Genomic DNA, 22,188 nt, shown 5'->3' on the forward strand with positions numbered 1-22,188 from the left:
CGCCAGAGGTGAACATGCGCACAAACGTCACCGCCGGCAGTTCCATTCACGGATATGCCTGCGGAATACAAATTCCGATGCATCCGAATGTGTACCAAACAGCCTTGCCATCATCTGGGCTGCGAGTTTCAGCGGAAAATGCTAACTCAGTCTCAGTGAGTGAGCACCGAGAGAACCAACGGCATGTCCGACGTCACAATCCCAATGGTGGGCGGATGAGCATCGGTGGGTGGCGCGAGGGAAGCGGAATATTTTTGTTTTTGTTTTGTTTCGCTTGTTATTGTTGGAGCTTGATTCTCATTGTGGGAAACTTTCAGTCACTGGATGATAGCCGTCGTACCCTAGTGACTGCGCATGACTCGGAGACCTTTACTCGGCTAACAAGTGGGTGAAAAAATTTGCCCAGAGAATCACAAACTGAAAGCGAGGCAATGGCAGTGGTCAGAATTATAGCGTTGGATTCTTGCTCTCGATAGTTTCAATTACCTATTAAAGTTTATTTCAAGAGAAGTGCTGTAGTGCATCTTAATCAGTCTTCAAAGTATTTCTCGGATTGTGTCTTACAGAGAGAGAAAAATATCAATCGCTGTTGAAGCTTTGACTCACAGAAGGTTATTATAGATAGAGCTTTAATTGAATTTTCCAGCTCTTGCTGTATAGATGTTCTTTTCCGAGTGAAATTTGCCCACCGGACACTGGTGGATTAACCGAATCTTAACAATGATCTCGTTTAGAACCCGCTGTGAACACAAAAATATGCAAGTTTAAAGTGAAGTGAACAATACAACGAGCAGAAAAAAATCTCAGGCAAATGCCAACCTGAAGGTGAAACACAAACAAGTTGTAAAGACCAGAATCATGTCGATGATAAGATGCTGTTTCGAGCCGGTGGAGATGCCGGAGTTTCTGGATTCGTTCGTGAAAAAATGCACCGAAGGATGTAAGTATCGCCGCTGGGGAAAACCAAGTTTACAATCAATTTAATTAATATCTATTTGGTAATAACATTACGTAACGGCAATGTTGTGGGTGGTGGGATGAAGCGAAGGAGTCGTGTTTTGCTTTCTTAGTGTTATTTCCCGTTTCCTCTAGGGTATAACTTTCCATTCCATTTGGGGCTCTCTTTTCTTGAGAGCACGTGACATAGTGTTTAAGTATTTGGACTTGAAATAATTTCTCCCATAAAGATCAGACCAATTGCTTATTTGAACATCGTTGGACTTTCTTCAGAGGAAGTTTTTAAAGAAGAATTGTCATATACATAAATCCTCTAAACTGAACATGAATTGGACCGAACACATCTTATGAAAATTAATTTGTTCCTACCGTTTTGCCTCATATTCCGTACAGTCTCAAATTCCGAACACTTCGTTTATAAATGTGAATTTACTAAACTTTTATGTCATAAATAATTTAATAATGAAAACACAGAAATTCTTTGAGGCATAGGCTTCATTTTAACATCATTTACAGGTATCGATACAGCCTATAATTTATAATATTACACATTTGCAAAAAAGTGACAGTCAAAACCAATGACAAAATGTTTGCGTTAGCAAATTCTGTATAAAACAAGCATCGTTAATTGTTCAGTTTTTGTAGTTTTTTCAACAATTTTGTTTGATGTTTTCATGTTAAGTGCTAGAAATGGTAAGAATCTACGATAAATGGATGAAATAAAATGATATTGTATGCAGAAATCATCATGAAAATTAGTGTTCTGAATATGAATCAAGTTTCTACGCATGATTCAAATTGCGAACACTTCATTTTTAAATGTAAATTTACTGAATTTTAATGTTATAAATAATTTAATATTCAAAAACCCAGACATTCTTTGGGTTACAGCCTACATTTTAACATCTTTTACAGGTATCGACACCGATATAGCGCACTTGGTCCCGAAATCATGTTAACTATGAGAAACAAATACAATCAATAACTACAAAAGCAAAATCCTTTTTTTTTTGCGAGTATAACATTTTTCCAAAAAAGACTAGCTAATTGACTTTAATTTGATATATCGATCATATGAATCGGTCCAGCAGTTTAAAAGTTGATTTTTTTTAATGGATTTTCGCTGGTCGGAATTTGAGACAAAAGTGTTCGGAATATGAGTCAGTGACAAAAATGGTGTTCGGAATTTGAGACAAAAGTGATTAAACATATTTTTAGTTTTTCACCATGAATATGTATTTGTAAATCAATTTTATTGTAGTCAAATAAAAAAGAAGGCTCTATTGTATCCAAAAATCAAAATAATTTCGCGAATGAGTACCTTTTTGAGTAATGAGATACTGCTTAATGGCCATCAAAGCTTAAGTGTTCGGGATATGAGACAAAACGGTACTGAAGTTTCCTTTCGAGGAAGTAAATGCGGTAACTTTGAAAACATATCGATCTAAAAAGAGATGAAGTACCGCGATTAGACTAGTACACTAGCACCAAGAAACTGAACCTTACAATGTGGCAAATATACGGCCATAAAGTTAGATTATTGCCTGTTAGTGTAATCCTTCAAAATCATCGGAGCAATTCCACACTGAATTGGACGAAAACAGCCAATTTTACCCTGATCCTCTTCGCAAATGATTTTTTTGTAATTTATCATTGACATTTTTGACGTAGGACTACGTCTTTCATTTCTATACTGGGGTGTAAGCTCAGAGTTGCAAAAACGAGATCATTACGCCGGAACTACAAGATTTTGAGCCTCCTTTTTTACCTCCTAACCAACTGAACAAAATGATATGACTACACCTTCATTCGAAAGATGAAATGTCTACGCGTTATACGCTTGTTACTTATTGGTCCAAAAATTTAATTCAATAACTCAAAAATTGCTTCGAAGGCAAGCTCATTTCAATTCACATAAATCTGTATATAAGTGGGTACCAGCTCGGAAATCCATTCAGTTATGATGGTACAGCGGCTGGATCATGTTTTCGCTGTTGTAGCGAAACTAAATTCGTTCATCAAGAAAGCGCTGATGAACGGGTGTCACCAAGTGTCTGTTTGTGCAACCGAAAGCGACCACAAAAACAACAAGCATCGGAAAAGGTTTTCGCTTGAGGAGATAAAGGATGGGCATTGAAGACAATCGCCACACACACACACACACATTTATTTGGAAAGGTACAGAAGGTACATGCCGACTTATACGTCGCAATATCGTTTGGAGCGATTTTTGACGTAGAACTACGTCTTGCAGGAAGGGCGCAAAATCAGTAAACAGGTCACGTTTTTATGAAATAAAGTTAGCGTTAATAACTATTTTCACTGTGAACGAATTCTTATGATTTGCATACCAATCGAATCGGAAATTTTCTAAAATTTGTCTAATATACTATACATTACAATTTGCTAATCTCTAAACGGTTTAAATTCATGAAAACTGGAAGAACTTCCTTTTTCCCCATACATTTGTTCTGCCGATTTGTGTACTAACCCTATCCGTATTTCGAATGCTTATTTTTTTTTTTTTAATCCAAAATATATATTTTATTAAGGCTCATATGGCGTCAGACTAACGGGGCCGGGAGTTCAATATTTTGACAATGTTTGCTTAGACTATGTTAGTAATATGTAACCGATTACTCGCGGTTGACTCGAGGTTAGTATTACAAGTGTTCTCATAATTGGTATGTCGCAGTCTTCGATGCTCTGTACGTGTGCCCGACACGGGATACTTCCTATTGGGATGCAGCTGACCATTAATCAGCAACGCCCCCATAGTCTGTACCCCATATCTAGCGTGGTGCGTCTTTCTCGACTCGAGGAATCCAGGATAGAATGGTCACTAGCCGGCGCAATCATCAGCTCGTGTAGAGTTGTCATGAGCGGTACAACCTTTGGCTCTTGTTGAATGATCAGTGGACTGCACAACCTTTGGCCCGTGTATCTGTAAAGAGTGTGTGTATGTATTGCCGCGACTAAGTAAAAGTTTATAGATCGGGTAGGAGGGATATGAAACAGAGACACAACGAAGGAAACATCATTAAACGTTGACATTGGCGTTTCTGAGGAACAGGTATAGATGAAGCAGAAGATCAAGATCACGGCTACCTAAGATATCCCGGACGGGGATATCCGATTGTCTGCCTTGTGCTCTCAGTGCTCTAGAGAGCTGAGAGCGAGCAGCATGGAACCGGATACACGACCAGACAACATGCTCGATGTCGTGGTAGCCATCGCCACAATCACAAAGATTGTTTGCTGCGAGCCCAATGCGATAGAGATGCGCGTTTAGGTTGTAGTGATTGGACATAAGCCGAGATATCACGCGAATGAAATCACGACCTACATTCAATCCCTTGAACCATGCACTCGTCGAGACCTTAGGGATAATCGTGTGTAACCAACGACCGAACTCATCACCACTCCACATGCGCTGCCAACTAGCTTATAACTCGAACATTTCTTAACAGATCGGAAAGATGTTTGCATCAATTGATATGAAATATTTCTACGCGTCTATCACAATTAATAAAATGTTATTTTTCATGAGATGAACAATTGAATAACTGTAAAATGTCAAGCGTTATCTAAACCACTAAACTACCAAGTTTTGATTGGCCCGATTTACGATTTCCCCAACACAGACTTCAAAATCGATGTACCTGTGGGAATCCGTTTTGCAAATATACGTGCAAGTCGGGGGTATTTTTTTTCCCACCGAACTGTTTTTTCTTAACACGGACTTCAAAATTAATGTGCCTGGTGGAATTCGCTTTGCAAATATACATGCAAGTCGGGGGTATTTTTTGGTGTTGAGTACTTTAGTACTCGCTTGTCGTTGTGCAGACCGGAATATGTTTCCATAAAACGTACTTTTAAACTGAGAAGCCTGGGAAAATCATCATTTTAGAAACTAGAGCTGAATGAACTTTCGCGGTACGAAAACTACGTAAACATGAGATGTGCAATAATTTCAGAGGGAAATATAAAATACAATGATCGTTTGACAATTCTTCCGTTCACATATTTTGGTAGTCCTAGGCATCATATCAAACGTGAAAGGACATTCATCATTTTTTTTTTTGTAACGAAGAATAATTTCAATCTCATAACCCATTATAAAAAATGATATGCATTCTAAAATAATATTCGAAGTGGTAAACAAGTGGATTGTATAATATAATTGCGTAGTTCTACGTCTAAAATATGCGGTCGTGTCCTAGATACAACCCCTTACAATTTTTTTTTGCAAATGTAAATGTAGTATTTGTAGTAAATAAATGAGTATTTTTTCATGACAAATTTCTACAGTTAATATTTTCGATGGTACCAAAAATCGATTTTTGGACGAAAAAGTACAGATGACAAAGATTTTTAACCCCTCTGGTACAGATTAAAATGTGGCAACACTGGTTATGAGAAAGGCAGAGCGAGCGCAACATTTATGTAAACTGATTGGAAGCGACAGATATTTTGTCTGTTGGAAATGGTATACATATTATACCACACACACAAGGGGGGAAAGAGTGAGAATTAGTGAGAAGCGGTGTAGGGGAACCGCGGGTAATACGGACAGTGGGGGTAATATGGACAGGTGGTTGATTTGTATAGTTACATTTTGAACTTCAGATTTCTGTTAAGTGGAACAGAAAAAAAGGGAAACTAAAACCGAAACTCATACATGATTCAGCGCGTGGATGTAATTTTATCTGCTTCGATATTAAGCATTTTGAGTGGTTTAATATCAAAATTCAATTCGCTGATGGTAATATTTCGGTTTGTGAGTTAACAGAGAAGCGATATTAAGTATGTACGGAAAAGTAAATTCATTTTTGAGTGGACCATTTAAATTATTGGAATAATTGTACAGGTGGGATAAAACGGACAGTTGCCAGTGGGAGTGAGATGGACTGTGAAAAGTCTGTTTAATCTATTCCTAAGGAAAGCCCTGCGTCTATAAATGGTAATCAAATCGCCAAATGTGGATGATTCCTCTCGCGAACGATAAGCCTCTACGCTTTATGTATTACAAACCTGTCCATATTACCCCCACTATATGTCCATATTACCCGCATCGAATAAAAAAGGTATATTTTTCTTTCTGTTTTAATTTCAGTAAAACACATTGAAAAACACTTTTTTGGAAAAATATTTGGCCCATTAAGTAGAAAAACAGTATATTGAATTGCAAAACAAAACTGCATCAAAGTTTTGGGAAACATGAGTTTCTAAAGATATAATTGGAGTTCTTCTTAAAATGTCCGTTTTACCCCCAATGTTGCCACTTTTGCATATGTTCCGCTCGAGTCCCGAACATGTTGCATTATGCGAAAACTGATCTCCAGTTTCTAATCCAATCAGGTTCCGGTGAAAAGTGGTTCTCAAAATTCTAATTGAATAATTTTTTTGACCCCTGTGAAAAACTGAGTTTATCTTTCACTAGCTGACCCGGCAAACGTCGTTTTTCTGTCATCAATGCTTTCAAACATTCACGTTTTCTTGTTAAGCGAACGTTCATTGGTCCAAACGCAGATCTTTTGATTGATTGATCATCTTATTGACCCTTTACAATTTCCTTTCACTATAAATTTCCTAGTAATTCTACCAAAACTCGTCATTGTAATATAAAATTATTTTTTCAGACACAATTCTCGTTCAAGATTTTTCAATCACTTGGAAATAACATGTTTCTACCTTACATGGAATAAATATTTGATACTAAGATTTGATTTGTGTTTCATTTGTATGACAGCCTCCCCTTAAAGAGAGGAAATGTGTGTTTCATTTGTATGACAGCACCCCCTTGAGAGGAGGATGGAGTGTCTGACCACCATAAAAACATTTATTGTGCACCCTAAATCCTCCATATGCCTAATTTGGTTTCATTTGCTTGATTAATTCTCGAGTAATGTAGGAATTTGTGTTTCATTTGTATTGCGGACAACACCCACCCCCCCTCTCCTAGGAGAGGGGGAGAAGCATCTAACCACCATAGACTCATTTATTGCACCCTAAAACCTCCACATGCCAAATTCAGTTTCTTTTGTCTGATTAATTCTCAAGTAATGTAGAAATTTGTGTTTCCTTCCTCGAATTTTGCTCTTATCAACATGTTCGGCAATCCATTTTTATTGGTATAGATAGAAGAAGATAAAGATATTTCGTAAGCACAAACAACAAATGGACTAACAAAGCTTGTCACTATGTAATTGTAGAGCATAAGGGAATTTAATTTTCCGAATTTTCCCTTTTTCCTTCAGAATTTTCCTCAAATTTTCAATTGTCATGTTTGATTGAAATATGTGTAACATTTTTATGGGATCCCCTCTCCATTCCAGAGGTGGGATGGGTGTCATACCATCATAGAAACATTTCTTATACCAAAAAACCCTCACATTCCAAATTGTGCTCAATTAGTTCTCGAGTTATGCAGAAGTTTGTATTTCATTAGTATGGCATCCCCCCTTAGAGAGGGGGGATACCATACTAATGGCAGACCACCCCCCCCCCCTTCTTACAAGGATGGGAGGAGTGTTGAACCACCTTAAAAATGTTTTTTGTCCCCTAGAACCTCCACATGCCAAATTTGGTTCCGTTTGCTTAATTAGTTCTTGAATCATGCAGAAATGTATGCTTCATTTGTATGGCAGTCCCCCACCTACCCTCAGAGAGAGGGGAGGAGTGTCTATTCACCATAGAAACGTTTCGTGTCCCCTAAAACCTTCGCATGGCTCCATTAACTTGATAGTTCTCGAGTTATACAGAAATTAGTCTTTCATTTGTATGACAGTTCCCCCTTAGAGAGGGGGGTGGAGTGTCTAACCACCACAGAAACATTTATTGCACCCTAAAACCTCCATATACCTAATTTGGCTTCATTTGCTTGATAAATGATGTATGGGAATTGTATGGAATTGTTGTCCAATTCAATAATGTTGTTTTGTCCTCATGATTTCTATGGCAACCGCTTCGCGCTGCAGTTTGTTTATTGTGTCCTTCACGCATAGCAGAAATAAAGTTTCTCTATGTTGAGTGTCTTGAGGTGAACACTTTTAAAACGCCAAAGAAAATGCGATATTCTGAAAAAAAAACCTAAATTATGAATGGATCAATATGATGACAGTAAACTCAAGCAATGATAAATGCAACATCTACAGTGGAACCCCGATTATCCGCGAGCAGATGATCCACGGTGCGGATTATCCGCGAAAGCGAGTTCCATAGTAATTCTATAGAGCTTCCCAAAATTTGTCGGTGTGACGTAAGGGCTTGTTGTTTTGGTCATAGCTTTCATATTATTTGACCACATGTGCACACGACCCTACAGATGGATAGTTTAATGATTCCTAGGGTAAATGATCTTGGTTTGTCCAACTTGGGGTGTTTTTACGCAACTAGTAAATGCAAATCGATTTTTCTTCATGAAAATCACACATAATCGATACGAGTTTGGGTTTGTTGAAAAGCCCCAAGTCTCTAGTTGCTAATACTACCATAAGGTGTTGAAATTATTCAAATTTTTATGTTTTTTAACGACTTTCCTTAAAGAAGAATTATGATCATGGTTTGACCACCTCTGATCATGGTTTGCCCAAAAAAATGATCATGTTTGTCCGGTTTTAGAAATCTCCATTTTTGAATGAAAACATTCGAATTCACAATTAGATGTTGCATTTATCATTGCTTGAGTTTACTGTCATCATATTGATTCATTCATAATTTAGGCTTTCTTCAGAATATTGCCTTTTCTTGGGCATTTTAGAAGTGTTCACCTCAACACAATCAACACAGAAAAACCATACTTCTGCTATGCGCGAAGCACACCATAAACAAACTGCAGCGCGCCAAGCGGTTGCCATAGAAATCATGTGGACAAAACAACATTATTGAATTGGACAACTCATGATCAGAATTGAGTTCATCAAAATGCGTTAATTTAATGGTTTAGCTATGTAAATCCGATACAAATGGTGAGCAAGCATGATGTTTACAATATTTATAAGTGTTGTAATCCAGAAAAGGTCTGAATACGTGCCAAATAATCATCTGGTGATCGATTAAAAGTTAGCTCGAATGAGGGCATTGACACAAATTGACACAAATAGAAGGTGTATTTTATAATCCTTTAAAACATGTGATTTCGTAAAAATATACTATCAAACTACTATAAATCATGTAAAAGGCAATTTCATGAAAACATAAAAATTTGAATTTTTCAACTACCATAAGGAGTATTAGCGACTAGAGACTTGGGGCTTTTCAACAAACCCAAACTCGTATCGATTATGTGTGATTTTCATGAAGAAAAATCGATTTGCATTTACTAGTTGCGTAAAAACACCCCAAATCGAACAAACCAGGATCATTTACACTATAAATGTCTAGAAAAACCGCATGAAAAATCGTTATAGATCGACCCAAATCGCACATCGTCTCTACACGTGTTAAGAGTGTTCCGTTGATGGCGCAACTGTTTGAATTACAGAGATGTTTTCTTGCGATGGGAGCTGAAGACGTGGAACTTTGAAACTCTGAGGGCTATATTGTAACTCCTGAAGCCAGCGACAATTGTCTTTCATTATTAACGGTCATGAAGATTTTTGTGTCGTCTGCGTATTCGAAGAAGCACTCGTTCTCCAGATCTAAAGTAGCGTCACTGTTGTATAGCGAGAATATCAGAGGGCCAGGATTATTTCCTTGAGGTATTCCTGAGTGGTTACTGAACCGGTCTAAAGTTGACGATCCGCAAGAGCTCTATAGCAAAGACACGAAGGTTCCCAGGAGACTCAATTTTACGCAGTTTTGGGGTTGGGGTTTGGGGCAGAAAATAATGGGGTAGTCATTCCGATAAAAACGGTTTTCAAATCGATGTAAATTGTGCCCACTTGTTTGTGCTGATCAATTCTACGAACATAGATCGAAGTGAACTTCATGTTAAACATGTTTATCCGTTTTATGAACAATGTACGGTCAATTTGAATAATGATTAAATTTGTAGTATTAAATTTGAGCCAAAATTGAACTATTGAATCATTAGGCAGATATGAAATATCTTTCACAGAGTCTGACTTTTAAATGAGTGTCAACAATGTAGTGCAAAAAAGAATAGTTATTCACGTCACCAACTAATGCGTCACTAATAATTAATTATAAATATACTACTGTATGCTGATTTCTCATATACTAATCAAGCTAGGGCGCTTGCCAAGCGAATACTCTACTATCTACCAGTCGATCCGAGAATGCTGATAACACTAGTTTGCCTATCCCTGCTCGTAGTTCAAACGACGGTTTGCAATTCAGTGCATAATTCCGCGCAGTGCGTAGTGCAATTTACGGGGGATGACAATGTCGGTGTTGGCGTACTGAAAACGACACTCACAAACACTTCCTTCTGTGAGTACCGTGGAGTTCGATATGGCGAGACTACTGCCGGCGAACGGAGGTTTCGATCACCCGTGGCATACTTCCCCAAGGGACGCGAAAACTATACGGCTTTGGGGAACATCTGCCCGCAGCTCGATGACATTAACTATCCGACAAAAGTTCTGGGGGACGAGGATTGTCTCAACATGAATATCTTCAGTCCTGCGATGGAAGCCGATCGAAGGTCCGGAAAAAGTTATCCGGTGCTAGTGTTCATACACGGTGGAAGTTTCACCATTGGTTCGAATGTTTTTGATTCCGACCGAGCAGACCTTCTGATTGATAATGTAAGTGTTAGTCAATTTGGTTGATATTCCAGATATTGCAGTGAATCTTTCAGGGGATCCTTGTTGTCAGCATCAATTACCGCCTAGATGTACTTGGATTTCTCCATTACCCGAAGTTTAACATTAGCGGGAACAATGGTTTGAAGGATCAACTAGCTGCCCTTCGGTGGATTAACCAACATATTCGATTCTTCGGTGGTGATCCCAGCAAAATTACGCTCATGGGTCAAAGTTCAGGTGCGGCGTCAGTTAATTATCATATGTATTCCGAGCAATCGAAGAAGCTATTCCAACAAGCGGCTATTCTGAGTGGATCCTTCCTAGCACCGTGGGCTTTTTGCTATGATTTTGAAAAGAATGCTGAGTATTACTTCCGTCACCTAGGAGTATCGACACGCGAAGAATTGGTACAGCGTGACTTCAAGGATTTCTTCTTTCTTAATGCTACGAGTCGACTGTTTGGAATGGTGTTCGCTAGTATGCAGTTTCCCAGCTTCGTTCCAACTTTCGAAAGTCCGACGAGTTCGGATGCTTTCCTGACTGCAGCTCCCCACGATTTATTCGCCAACAAGCCTATCCATGACATTCCCCTGCTAGTGGGACACACCTCGACAGAGTTTGAACTGCTTCTGAATTATGTACAGGATTACTCCTCGTGGGATGAGAATTTCCCCAACCAGAGAAACAAAACGCTACTGCTTTACATCGAGAGCTTCCTTCGTGCGATGGCCGATCACACGCAAGAAGTTGCCCTAGTCAAGGATCGATTCGAGTTCTTTCGGAAAATAGCAAACCTTGCCAACGTTGACTTTCCGATAGAGCATTTTCTAGAGCATATCGCCCAGAAAGGACAGTCGGCTCCGGTGTTCATGTATCGATTTGAGTTTGATGGCAAATTTGGCCACTACAAGAATGTGTTCTACCGTAAGCGGGTTGACAGGACACGGTATGGGGCAATTCATGGAGATGATTTGGGCTATATTTTCTCGTCTTACAATGTGGACCAAGCACTGGAGAGAAGAGACGAATTCCAGGGGGAGTGGATGATACACGAGCAAATGGCAAAAATGGTTTCCAGATTTGTGAAATTTGGGTTAGTAAGCGCGTACCAAAATCGATAGTGATGTTGCTTCATTCCAGAAATCTTATTCTAGAAACCCTTCTTCGAAAGATGTCGATTGGAGACCTTATAATTCTTCGTCGGGAGAGAAATACTATTTGAACATAAATCACACGTTTGTGTTGAAGACGAAAAGTAACAACGAAACGTATTATTACGAGTTTTGGAAGAATATCTACAACTGCTATTATTACTATCAATGCTCATTATTTGAGCCGTTGGACCTAAGTACTAATAGTGTAAAATAAATTCACATTCAAGTAATACGAGTTTGAGCTATGTATATCAGAAGTGGGAGTAAATTGATCATCTTAAGAAATATGCCCATTTATTGCGTCGACTTATCGTTACAACCACCATTTTTCATTAATGGAGAAATTCCTTCAATCAGCCATTCATGCCAAACCGATATAGTGGTTCTCAGATTTTCGCAAAGATGGCTAGTTTTGTTTCTTATCGCAAAATATTAGACCTGTATTTTTTTGTCCAGCTCGTCCCAAGCCTTCTTCAACACAGCAAAATAATGTTGCCTATTTTCTTCTCAATATGCTTCGGGTTCTTATCTTGCTGGAAGGTGTAGGCCCTTTTTCAGCATGGATTCTTTAGGTTCTCGCACAATATATCGATGTAACCTCCGACAGTCGTTTTTTTTTTGTTGCTGTTGCATCAGTATTACTTTTTGGTCCTCTTCCTGGACGATCGGTGCACCACGGCTTATCCCCCTTATTTCCCAGCAATGTTTCGTTGAGACTCCTTACGTTGGAAGTCACGCACAATCAAATTTGGGACCTGTGTTAAGATTTGCTTTCCATCCATTTTTCTGAAGCTTCCTCAGCGTCAAAAACACGTTACTATGCACGAAAAGTTCACTAAACACATACGAAAATTATGTTTGTGCCAGATGTAAATAACCAACTGTCAAAACCAAGGGGCGCATCGATGAAAAAACACGGTAAGACAAATTTACGCAAGTGGATTATTTCCATGCCATACCCCAAAAGAAGCCATTTAGGAACGAAACTAATTTTTTGTTTTTCTAAAGAATAAATCATACTGAAATGGCAAAATTGTCTACTAATTATCTACTTTTACGTAGTATTGACTGGAATACCGAAAAGTTTGAAAAAACTTTTAATACTGGAACACTTTGATTTTAAATGGGGGTGAATCTCTTTTTGTGCCCATCACTGTATTAAATTGAAGCCGTGGAAATTGATTCAAGTCTTTGCGTATCACATGATACTCTAGGATTAGGAATTATAATGGGTATTGATAATGGCATCCATACAAGAAGAAGAAGTTTCTGGAATATAAGGCATTCTTGTGTGGAGACCCCTGTAGAAATAATGTTTCATGTGCGTTACACATACAGCGTCACCGTCACCGTCCCGTCAACTATTCTCTTGGACTTATTTTGCCGACGTCAAAGTTGCCGGTGATTATGTATGTGAATGCTACCATACGATTCCCATGGGAGAATATTTGACATTTCATTCCTTCACGTTGACTTCACGGTGACGGGACGGGTTATGTGTAGCGCACTTTACTCGTTACATTTTTATGTGTAAATTCTCGCGTTTGACATGTTTTTGACATGTTTCTAAATTAAAAAAAAATTTGCAGAGCATGTAAATCGCGATAATTTATACATAAAAATTAATAATAGTAATTTTTCAAAGAAATACACAAAACAAATGTTGTTCGAGAAACTTTTTCCCTGGTAAAGTACTCATATTTTGATGGGTGGCTTGTTGGAATTTGTATGCGCAAATCATATCTACTTTTTAGAATTTGAAAAATTCGAGAAAAATGAATTTAAATAAAAAAAAATTCTGATAGATTTTGTGAGATTTTTTTTTAAATTTTGCGTTTTTAAAGTTTTTTTTGCGGAAAATCTTGCTTTAAAAACTATAAAATTTATAAAATGTTGGTTAGAGAATGAAATATAAAAAAATATTGATATGTCCATTAAAAAACATCAAGCAAATTTTTGAAAAAAAAATCATTGGGAACAAAAATATTTTGAAATTTTAAATTCATTGCCCGAAAACATGTTTTTTTTATTCTGAAAAAAATAGATATGAATAACCCATACAATTTCCAACAAGTTACCCATACCTCGAAAGATGGGTATTATAACAGGGATATTTTTTTTCGATCAACTTTTTCATGTTTCTCTTTGAAAAATTACTATTAATGTCCAATTCGTAACATTTTTATGTATAAATTATCGTGATTTACATGCGAGAGTTTACACACGAAAATGTAACGAGTTGAACATTTTTTTATGTGTCTATTACAAACTCCTCACCTGTTATCGATCAACACCTAACCGAAGCATACCAGATCATAGACCTTCCGCAGAGCTTTTTCTAGGTAAAACTATGACTTCAACTCATCGACTAGATGTGAATTACAAGCAGAGTAACCAGTGCAATCGTCGGTGCCACGGCGACGATTGAACTGGTTACTCTGCTTGTAAAGAGAGAGTTTGTCGCTAATGACTTGATTCATGCAGAAATTCATCATCGTAATGAAGCCTGAATCAAAAATTGTGTCGCGTGCTGTGGAATATCATTCAGCAGTAAATCATGTTCGGTCGTAATTGATGACTGTCGGTAGATCATCAAAGCAGCGGACGGGCCGTTGTCCGTTCGAGCGAAACGTTTCGAAAAATCCCTTGCAGGGGGTAGCAGATTATAGCAGGTAAGTCTTCCCACTATTTTTCACTTTTCTTTCAGGTCCAATGTTCTAATTATTTCAGGTAAGTATTCGCACTAATTTAACTTCGTTTTATTTAGTCTAACTTAACACTTAACAATTCAATATAACTTCGATATCAGTTGCACAATTATTTTTCCCACTGAGGTTAACTTGTTCACGAGGTGTCTTCGGCCGGAAAGAGGTTGACAGCAGGCGTCGTTGAGTAAAAAAAGAGTTGACGGCAGGCGTCGTTGAACAGGAAAGAGAAAGAGCTAAGCACGACGTCCTCCTTTTATACCCGTCGTGACGTCATTCGTTCGATATGCGGAAATGATTAAACGTCAACCAAACGCGAGACAAACGCATGTCTGACGAACGAGGGGTTTTCGTTGTTGTAGTTCCTCCATCCACAGATAGTTGGCGCTCCTTCGTGTTGTCACGAACATACCGGCCCCTTCAGAATCGTCCATTCTGACAGTTAAACGATAAATGAACATTGTTGATGATGGTTCCTTCGATGATGATGAGAGCGGCTGTCACTCGATAGACGTCAGGCGATGTTGTTTTGATTGCGAGCGACGACGATGACCAGTAACTTGTCCCTCATTAATCAGGGCGTTGTATTTATTTTATTATGAGTGAATCTGCTGGAATCGTGACGTGGATTTCTTCAGTAAAGCGGATGTTGTTGTTTTTAGTATTCGGTGTTGTTGTTATTCGGTGGTGTTTCCTCTTGTGTGGGTGAAATTGGCAGCAAACAAATCTTCGACACAGGACGAATGTAGCGACCTTCCGGCGTCTGAACGGTGACCACACGGATGATGTTGTCGGCGCCAGGATGTACTTCGATGATTCTTGCTGTTGGCCATACCATCGGAGGACAATTTTCATCCTTTAGAAGAACGAGCTGACCCTTGCTGATTGTGACTGGAGGACGGCACCACTTTGTTCTCGCTTGAAGTGTCGACAAATATTCGGAGTGCCACCTTTTCCAGATGTTCTGCAGTAGTTTCTGGGTTTGCTGCCACTGCGTCAAGCGGTTTAGAGGAATTTCAGACACATCCGAATCTGGCACGGCCTTTAGAGCGGACCCAACAAGAAAGTGGCCCGGTGTTAGCGGTTCCATGTCGGACGGATCGTCGCTGATGGGAACGATGGGACGAGAGTTAAGGCAGCATTCAATTTGCGCGAGTAGCGTGAGCATCTCGTCAAAAGCCAAGCGATGAGTTCCCAGAGCGCGAGTGAAGTGTTTTTGTGCGGATCGAATAGCGGCCTCCCACAGGCCACCGAAATGCGATGCTTTAGGCGGATTGAAATGCCAAACAATTCCGTTGCTGGCACACTCTTGGGCGACTGCTTGACGATGTTGCTGGTTTCGCACAAGTCGTTGTATTTCGTTGTCCGCTCCGAGGAAGTTACGGCCGTTGTCGCTGTAAATCTCCGCGCACAGACCTCGACGAGAAACGAAGCGACGTAGAGCCTGAATAAATTTTGCTGTGCTGAGGTCGGTGACGAGCTCTATGTGCACAGCGCGTGTGGAAAAGCACACAAATACAGCGATGTACGCTTTGCTTGGGGCTGCTCGACGGTAGGGTGGTTGAAGCGTTATTGGACCCCAGTAGTCCACTCCCGTAGTGGAGAAAGGTCGGTTGGCGGTTACTCGTGCGGCTGGTAGTTCGCCCATGAATTGTTCCACAAGCTTCGGGCGGGCTTTGAAGCAGATGATACACTGGTGGACGACTACTTTTGCTAGACTTCTGGCCCCTGTGATCCAGTACCGCAGGCGTAAAATTGTAAGCAGAAGTTGTGGAGCAGCGTGCAGTTGTTTCAAGTGTAAACTGCGAACCAGAAGAGCCGAGAGAGGATGCGAGCCAGGTAGCAAAATCTGATGCTTACTGTCGTAAGGCTGTGAGGCGTGAGCGAGACGCCCACCAATCCTGATTAGCCGTTCCGGAGACATGAATGGAGCGAACCACCGAAGACGAGACTTAGGTCTAACGGGTTGTGACTGCTGAAGCCTTTTCCACTCGTCGGGAAACTCTTGCTGCTGAACGAGTCTGATCAAAGCAGCTTCCGCGTTTCGTATTTCGTCCCTACTGAGGGGATTAATTTCCGAAGTTTGGTTGTTGGTGTTGATTGTCAGCTTGTAGTTGTGAACGCGATTCAGCAGAAAACGATGACAGTAGGCCACAACTCGTACCAAGCGTGTGTAGCTGGAGAATTTTTCCACGATTTCATCTATGAAGCTAGGTTCGGTGACCACACGCGAAGCGACTGCTGTGGTTTTTATTACTTCCTGTATCTCTTCCGAGTTGGAGACGTTGTTTGTGCGTCGAGCAGGCCAAGCTGCTTCATCGAGTCGCAGCCATCGTGGCCCATTCCACCAGATGTCGTTTTCGAGTAGACTCTCTGCAGAACAGCCGCGAGAGAGACAGTCAGCAGGATTGTCCAGTCCGGTTACGTGGTTCCAGTTGCAGTGTTCGGTTGATAGTTGGATTTTGGACACACGATTCGCAACGAAGGTGGTCCACGTTGACGGTGTACTTTGGAGCCAGCAAAGCACGGTTGTTGAGTCCACCCAAAAGTAAGCTTCGGCGGGTAGTTGGAGGGATGACGTCACCTTTTGGTACAGTTGGGCGGAGAGAAGAGCTCCGCAGAGCTCTAGTCGAGGTATGGATTGTTGCTTGAGTGGAGCTACTTTTGATTTAGAGGTTAGTAGCGCCACTTTGATCGCGCCTGTAGAGTCAATAGACCTGACGTAACAGCAAGCGCCGTACGCTTGTTTGCTTGCATCGGAGAAAAAGTGGAGTTGAGTGAGCGATGGGTTCGAGCATAAAATGTAGCGTTCGATTCGAAGCTCATTCAAGCGAGGAAGTTCGGAGAGGTACAATCCCCAGCGTGAGACGAACATCGACGGCAGTTGGTCGTCCCAGCCCCACGATTTGCCTTCGTCGGTCAGAAGCGTCCACAGTGTCTGCATAAAGACCTTGGCAAATGTTACCACTGGACCCACCAGGCCGAGTGGGTCAAACAAACGAGCGATTTGCGACAGAGCGATGCGTTTAGTGAGTGGAGTGGAATCGGTGAGAATCTGAATACGGTACAGTAGAAAATCGTTGGCTTGTTCCCAGTGCAATCCTAACGTTTTGATGCATTGGCCGTCGTCGAGTTCTACGGTGGGCTTCAGGGCAAGGTTGTCTTCAGCTACTCCTTCCAAAACAGCTTGTTCGTTGGAGGCCCACTTGCGGAGTTGGAATCCGCCTCTCGACAGGAGCGCTTCAAGTTGTTCTCGGAGTTCGATGGTTTCCTCTACGCTGTTGGCTCCCGAGAACAGGTCGTCGACATAAAAGTCCTTTCGTAGAACCTCTGCTGCCTTGGGAAAGTTGTTTTGTTCGTCGTCTGCAAGCTGCTGAAGAACTCTCGTCGCTAGAAAGGGAGCGCTCGCGGTGCCGTAGGTAACCGTTTGTAGTTCGAAGGTGTCTAGAGGTGCGTCCGGTGTAGAACGCCAGACGATGCGCTGTAACGGCGTGTCTCGTGGGTCCACCAGGATCTGGCGGAACATTTGCTTAATGTCAGCAATTAGCATTACCTTGTTTCGCCTCGAGCGCATGATGATGCTTCGGAGGTCCTCCTGCACGATCGGACCGACCAGGAGGGCGTCATTCAGAGATGGGCCGTTGGAAGTCTTAGCCGATGCGTCAAATACGACCCGAAGTTTCGTGGTCGTACTCTCTTCCCGAATGACTGCGTGGTGCGGGAGATGATAGCAGTTTTCAGGCGGTGTCTGGTAGTCCGTGACGCGTCGCATGTGTCCAAGTGACTGGTACTCGTTCATGAAGTCAGTGTATTGATCAGCGATATCGTGTTGGCGATTCAGACGACTCTCGAGCATCCGAAACCGACGAATAGCGTTGGAACGATTATCACCAAGCTGCTCGAGTACGTTGCTTTGTAGTGGTAGGCGAACGATGTACCTGCCGTCCAGGTTGCGAGCTACAGTTTGGCGAAAGTGGTTCTCGCATGCTGTTTCTTCCACCGAATAGCACGATGAGGGGTTGCCTTCCTCGATGGTCCAAAATCGCTCCATCTGATGCTGTAGTTCAGTGACCGTTGTGACGTTGGCTACGTTGGAAACGATCGGAGTGGTTGGGGTTCCGTTCGAGATTTTCCCGGACAACACCCAACCAAGTACGGAGTTGACGAGGAATGGCGACGAGTCTCCGAGTTGGATTCGACCATCCACCGTGAAGAGGTCAAAAAAGATTTCCGCGCCCAGAATCAAGTCGATCGGATGAGAGCGGTAGAAAGTCGGATCGGCCAACTGAATTCCAGGAGGGATCTTCCATGCAGAGGGATCTATGGATGACGATGGGAGATCGATTGTGACCTTCGGAGGTACCACTAATTCCACGGTGGCGGAGTATTCACTCGTTCTGGAACGTATGGTGGACACGATTTTGTAGCGCGCGTAGGTTGATGACTGCCCAATCCCCGAGATTGGCAGCGAGATCTTTTGACGTGGTGCCTTGATCGACTGCGAGAACGACTCCGTTACGAAACAGCATTCGCTCCCAGAATCCAGAAGAGCCCGAGCGAGATGAGCTGCCCCGTTGGCATCGACCAAGGTTACAATAGCAGTAGCGAGTAGGACGTTCTTGTGACGACTCTCAGATGGAGCGCAGTTAGGCGTATAGTTGAGAGATGCGCTGATACAAGATTTTGGTGTTTGATGTTCAGCCGCTGGAGTGGGGACCGATCTCGCGTGTTCGGATTCTGTAGCCCTGGAGTGCACAGCGACTACGTTTTCCCCCGAGCAGAGTTGAGTGTGATGACGTCCTCTGCATCTTCGACAAGAGCTGGAAGATGGACAGTCCCGCACCGGATGACCCTTTCGAAGGCAGTTCCTGCAAAGCTGCAGGCGACGAACGTGTTTCTCCTTTCCCTCCAGATCCAGCTTCGAAAAGGCAGGGCAAAGGTAGACCGGATGATGATCGAGGCACACGGCGCAGTTTCGACCGCTGTTGGTTGACTGCTGAGAAGCATTGTTACTGACTACTGGCCGTTGAGTAGGCCTTTTTGACGTAGCAGGGGGTGGAATTTCTGGAGCCTTCATATTGATAGTTTGTAATACTGTCACTCGCCTCTTGATGAAGGTGGTCAGTTCCTGGAACGACACGTTGTCCAGCGCAGACGAATGCTCCTCCCAGTCTCTCCTCGTGGTCGGGTCTAGTCGAATGCTAAGCATGCGGATCAGGATTATATCCCAATACTCCGTGCGTTCACCGAGCTGTTTCAGGATTTTCACGTTCGATTCAAATTTCTCGACCATCGAGTGCAATTCCGTCGCAGATTCCCGCTTCAACGAAGGGAAGTCGAATAAAGCATCTACGTAGGTGCGCTTGAGTCGGGCAGTGTTCTGATAGTGATTTATCAGAAGTTCCCATGCAATAGGGTAGTTCTCGGCGCTGATCGGAACGGTCTGAACGAGTTTCAGTGCATCGCCAGCGAGTGAAGAGCGCAGGTAGTAGAACTTTTGTATGCTCGAGAGATCGGCCGAGGAATGAACCAGTGACACAAAAAGGTCGTGGAAATTGAGCCACGTGTCAATATTTCCACTAAACGTAGGCAGTCTGACGTCTGGCAGGCGGATGTGCGACGACTGTGCAGGAAGGTGGCGAGAATGACTAGCCAGAGACGCGATCGACGTAGTAGGCTGCTTGTTCATGGCCAAAAGAAACCCCTTTGCTTTGTAGAAAAGCGACTCGAACGCCATCCGCTCCTTCAAGAGTTCATCCAGAGCATCATCATCCTGCATTTCTAGATCGCTTTGGACGCTGTCCAGGTCGGTCCACAGCTTCTGAAGGTGTTCAAGACGAACCGGAACTTCGAGGTAGTCCCTATCCTCCTGATACTCGTCGACAAAGATTTTGATCTGGATGAGTGATGACTTCAAGCTCTTGTAGCGCGATTTGAGTCCTTTGATGCGGCGTTCGGCGGACATGATGGCAGAGTATGGAGCTGATCTGCAAAACGCAAGACCGCGTAGCTCTCAACGTTATTGGAAATGCAATTACCTTGTGAAAGGCAATAATGTGCCTTGTATGAATAATTCAATAACAGGAACAATGGTCGCTACCCGCAGCGAGCTCGTGGATGTTCTAGAACGTTCCAAATGGATCGAACAATGGCGGATCGTAGATTGTAGCACGTGGGTACCAGATGAGCGGAGTTTCGACGCTTATCCGGTTCGAAGGACCTGATGTCGGTAGATCATCAAAGCAGCGGACGGGCCGTTGTCCGTTCGAGCGAAACGTTTCGAAAAATCCCTTGCAGGGGGTAGCAGATTATAGCAGGTAAGTCTTCCCACTATTTTTCACTTTTCTTTCAGGTCCAATGTTCTAATTATTTCAGGTAAGTATTCGCACTAATTTAACTTCGTTTTATTTAGTCTAACTTAACACTTAACAATTCAATATAACTTCGATATCAGTTGCACAATTATTTTTCCCACTGAGGTTAACTTGTTCACGAGGTGTCTTCGGCCGGAAAGAGGTTGACAGCAGGCGTCGTTGAGTAAAAAAAGAGTTGACGGCAGGCGTCGTTGAACAGGAAAGAGAAAGAGCTAAGCACGACGTCCTCCTTTTATACCCGTCGTGACGTCATTCGTTCGATATGCGGAAATGATTAAACGTCAACCAAACGCGAGACAAACGCATGTCTGACGAACGAGGGGTTTTCGTTGTTGTAGTTCCTCCATCCACAGATAGTTGGCGCTCCTTCGTGTTGTCACGAACAATGACATATAACATCATATTATGAATTTGACACATCAAGATTGTTGATGTTTATTTCAAGATGGTGCAGTGCAAAGTGCAGTCGTTTGATCACTAAAGCTTGTTTTTCAACCCTTCATAATGTAGAAAAATTTACGCGAATTTTTGCGAACTTTTTTCGTCAACCTATCAGAATGAAGCGCAGGATCTCTTGCGAAAGAGCGAAAAATGTAGAATTTTCCAATCTTTTGCTGCGAAAAATTACGAATTCGTGTTGCTTTCACAGTTGCCTCTACCCACATCCGAGAGTTTGAGCAAGCCAATCAAGATGGGTGCAACAAGATATATAAAATTTCGCTTAGTTTCACATTGATAAGCAAAATTCAAGCTTGCTGCAAGATAATAAAATGATTTTTCGAATTTCTATTTATACTTCACTGAATTTTCTAATATTTAATTGTATCGAATTCAGAATATACTTGAACTCACATTTGTGAGTAATATGGATTTGTTTCACCAATCTCGTACAACTTGTGCTCGTTATAGGATCAATAGTTTGACAGAATCGCATGATTTCGTAATTCAATGTCAATGACTTCAGCAAAAACATTTCGCAAGAATCAATTTCGCTCGCGGTATATGAAAACGGTACGAATGAAAGCGTTTAGCTGAAACATGGAAGAAAGAGGTTTATGACAAGAGTTCGAAATTCATCCTCAGCTGCTACAGACACTAGTTCTTATGTTTGAAAACAAAACACAATAGAGTTTCAAGATGACTGTAAAGAAGTATAGTATATAGCCTGGCAGTATACTCCTGAGCTCCTTGTTTTTTTTTGGCTTTGCAAGACTACCAAGTTGGACAATGGACCAATGGAAGAACATAAGGAATTCTCTTACGCCTAAATATGGCTACTGTGTAA

At 41.6% G+C, this 22,188-nt stretch overlaps 2 protein-coding genes across 2 annotated transcripts in view; both read left to right on the plus strand.

The window, feature by feature from the left end:
* The first annotated feature begins 357 nt into the window (after positions 1-357).
* The window catches only part of LOC129764477 (protein EFR3 homolog cmp44E), a 44,821-nt gene continuing 22,990 nt past the window's right edge, over positions 358-22,188 (plus strand). Inside the window, exon 1 of the mRNA XM_055763586.1 lies at positions 358-940. Within this exon, the coding sequence (XP_055619561.1) occupies positions 859-940 (82 nt within the window). The 5' untranslated portion in view covers positions 358-858. The remainder of the gene's footprint in view (positions 941-22,188) is intronic.
* LOC129764478 (esterase E4-like) lies at positions 10,200-12,143 on the plus strand. Its single transcript, XM_055763588.1, has 3 exons — positions 10,200-10,670; positions 10,724-11,763; positions 11,825-12,143. Exons 1-3 carry the CDS (start codon positions 10,200-10,202, stop codon positions 12,036-12,038), a joined length of 1,725 nt encoding a protein of 574 aa, XP_055619563.1. The 3' UTR covers positions 12,039-12,143.

The sequence above is a fragment of the Toxorhynchites rutilus genome, chromosome 2, assembly GCF_029784135.1.
Source record: "Toxorhynchites rutilus septentrionalis strain SRP chromosome 2, ASM2978413v1, whole genome shotgun sequence".
In the NCBI taxonomy this organism is placed as follows: domain Eukaryota; kingdom Metazoa; phylum Arthropoda; class Insecta; order Diptera; family Culicidae; genus Toxorhynchites; species Toxorhynchites rutilus.

What these genes read in the sequence shown, in the direction of transcription:
- LOC129764478 (XM_055763588.1), top strand. Translation starts at nt 10,200, where the DNA reads ATGCTGATAACACTAGTTTGCCTATCCCTGCTCGTAGTTCAAACGACG. An exon ending in CAGACCTTCTGATTGATAAT is followed by an intron (nt 10,671 to 10,723) that starts GTAAGTGTTAGT and finishes TGAATCTTTCAG; the next exon opens with GGGATCCTTGTTGTCAGCAT. An exon ending in TCCAGATTTGTGAAATTTGG is followed by an intron (nt 11,764 to 11,824) that starts GTTAGTAAGCGC and finishes ATCTTATTCTAG; the next exon opens with AAACCCTTCTTCGAAAGATG.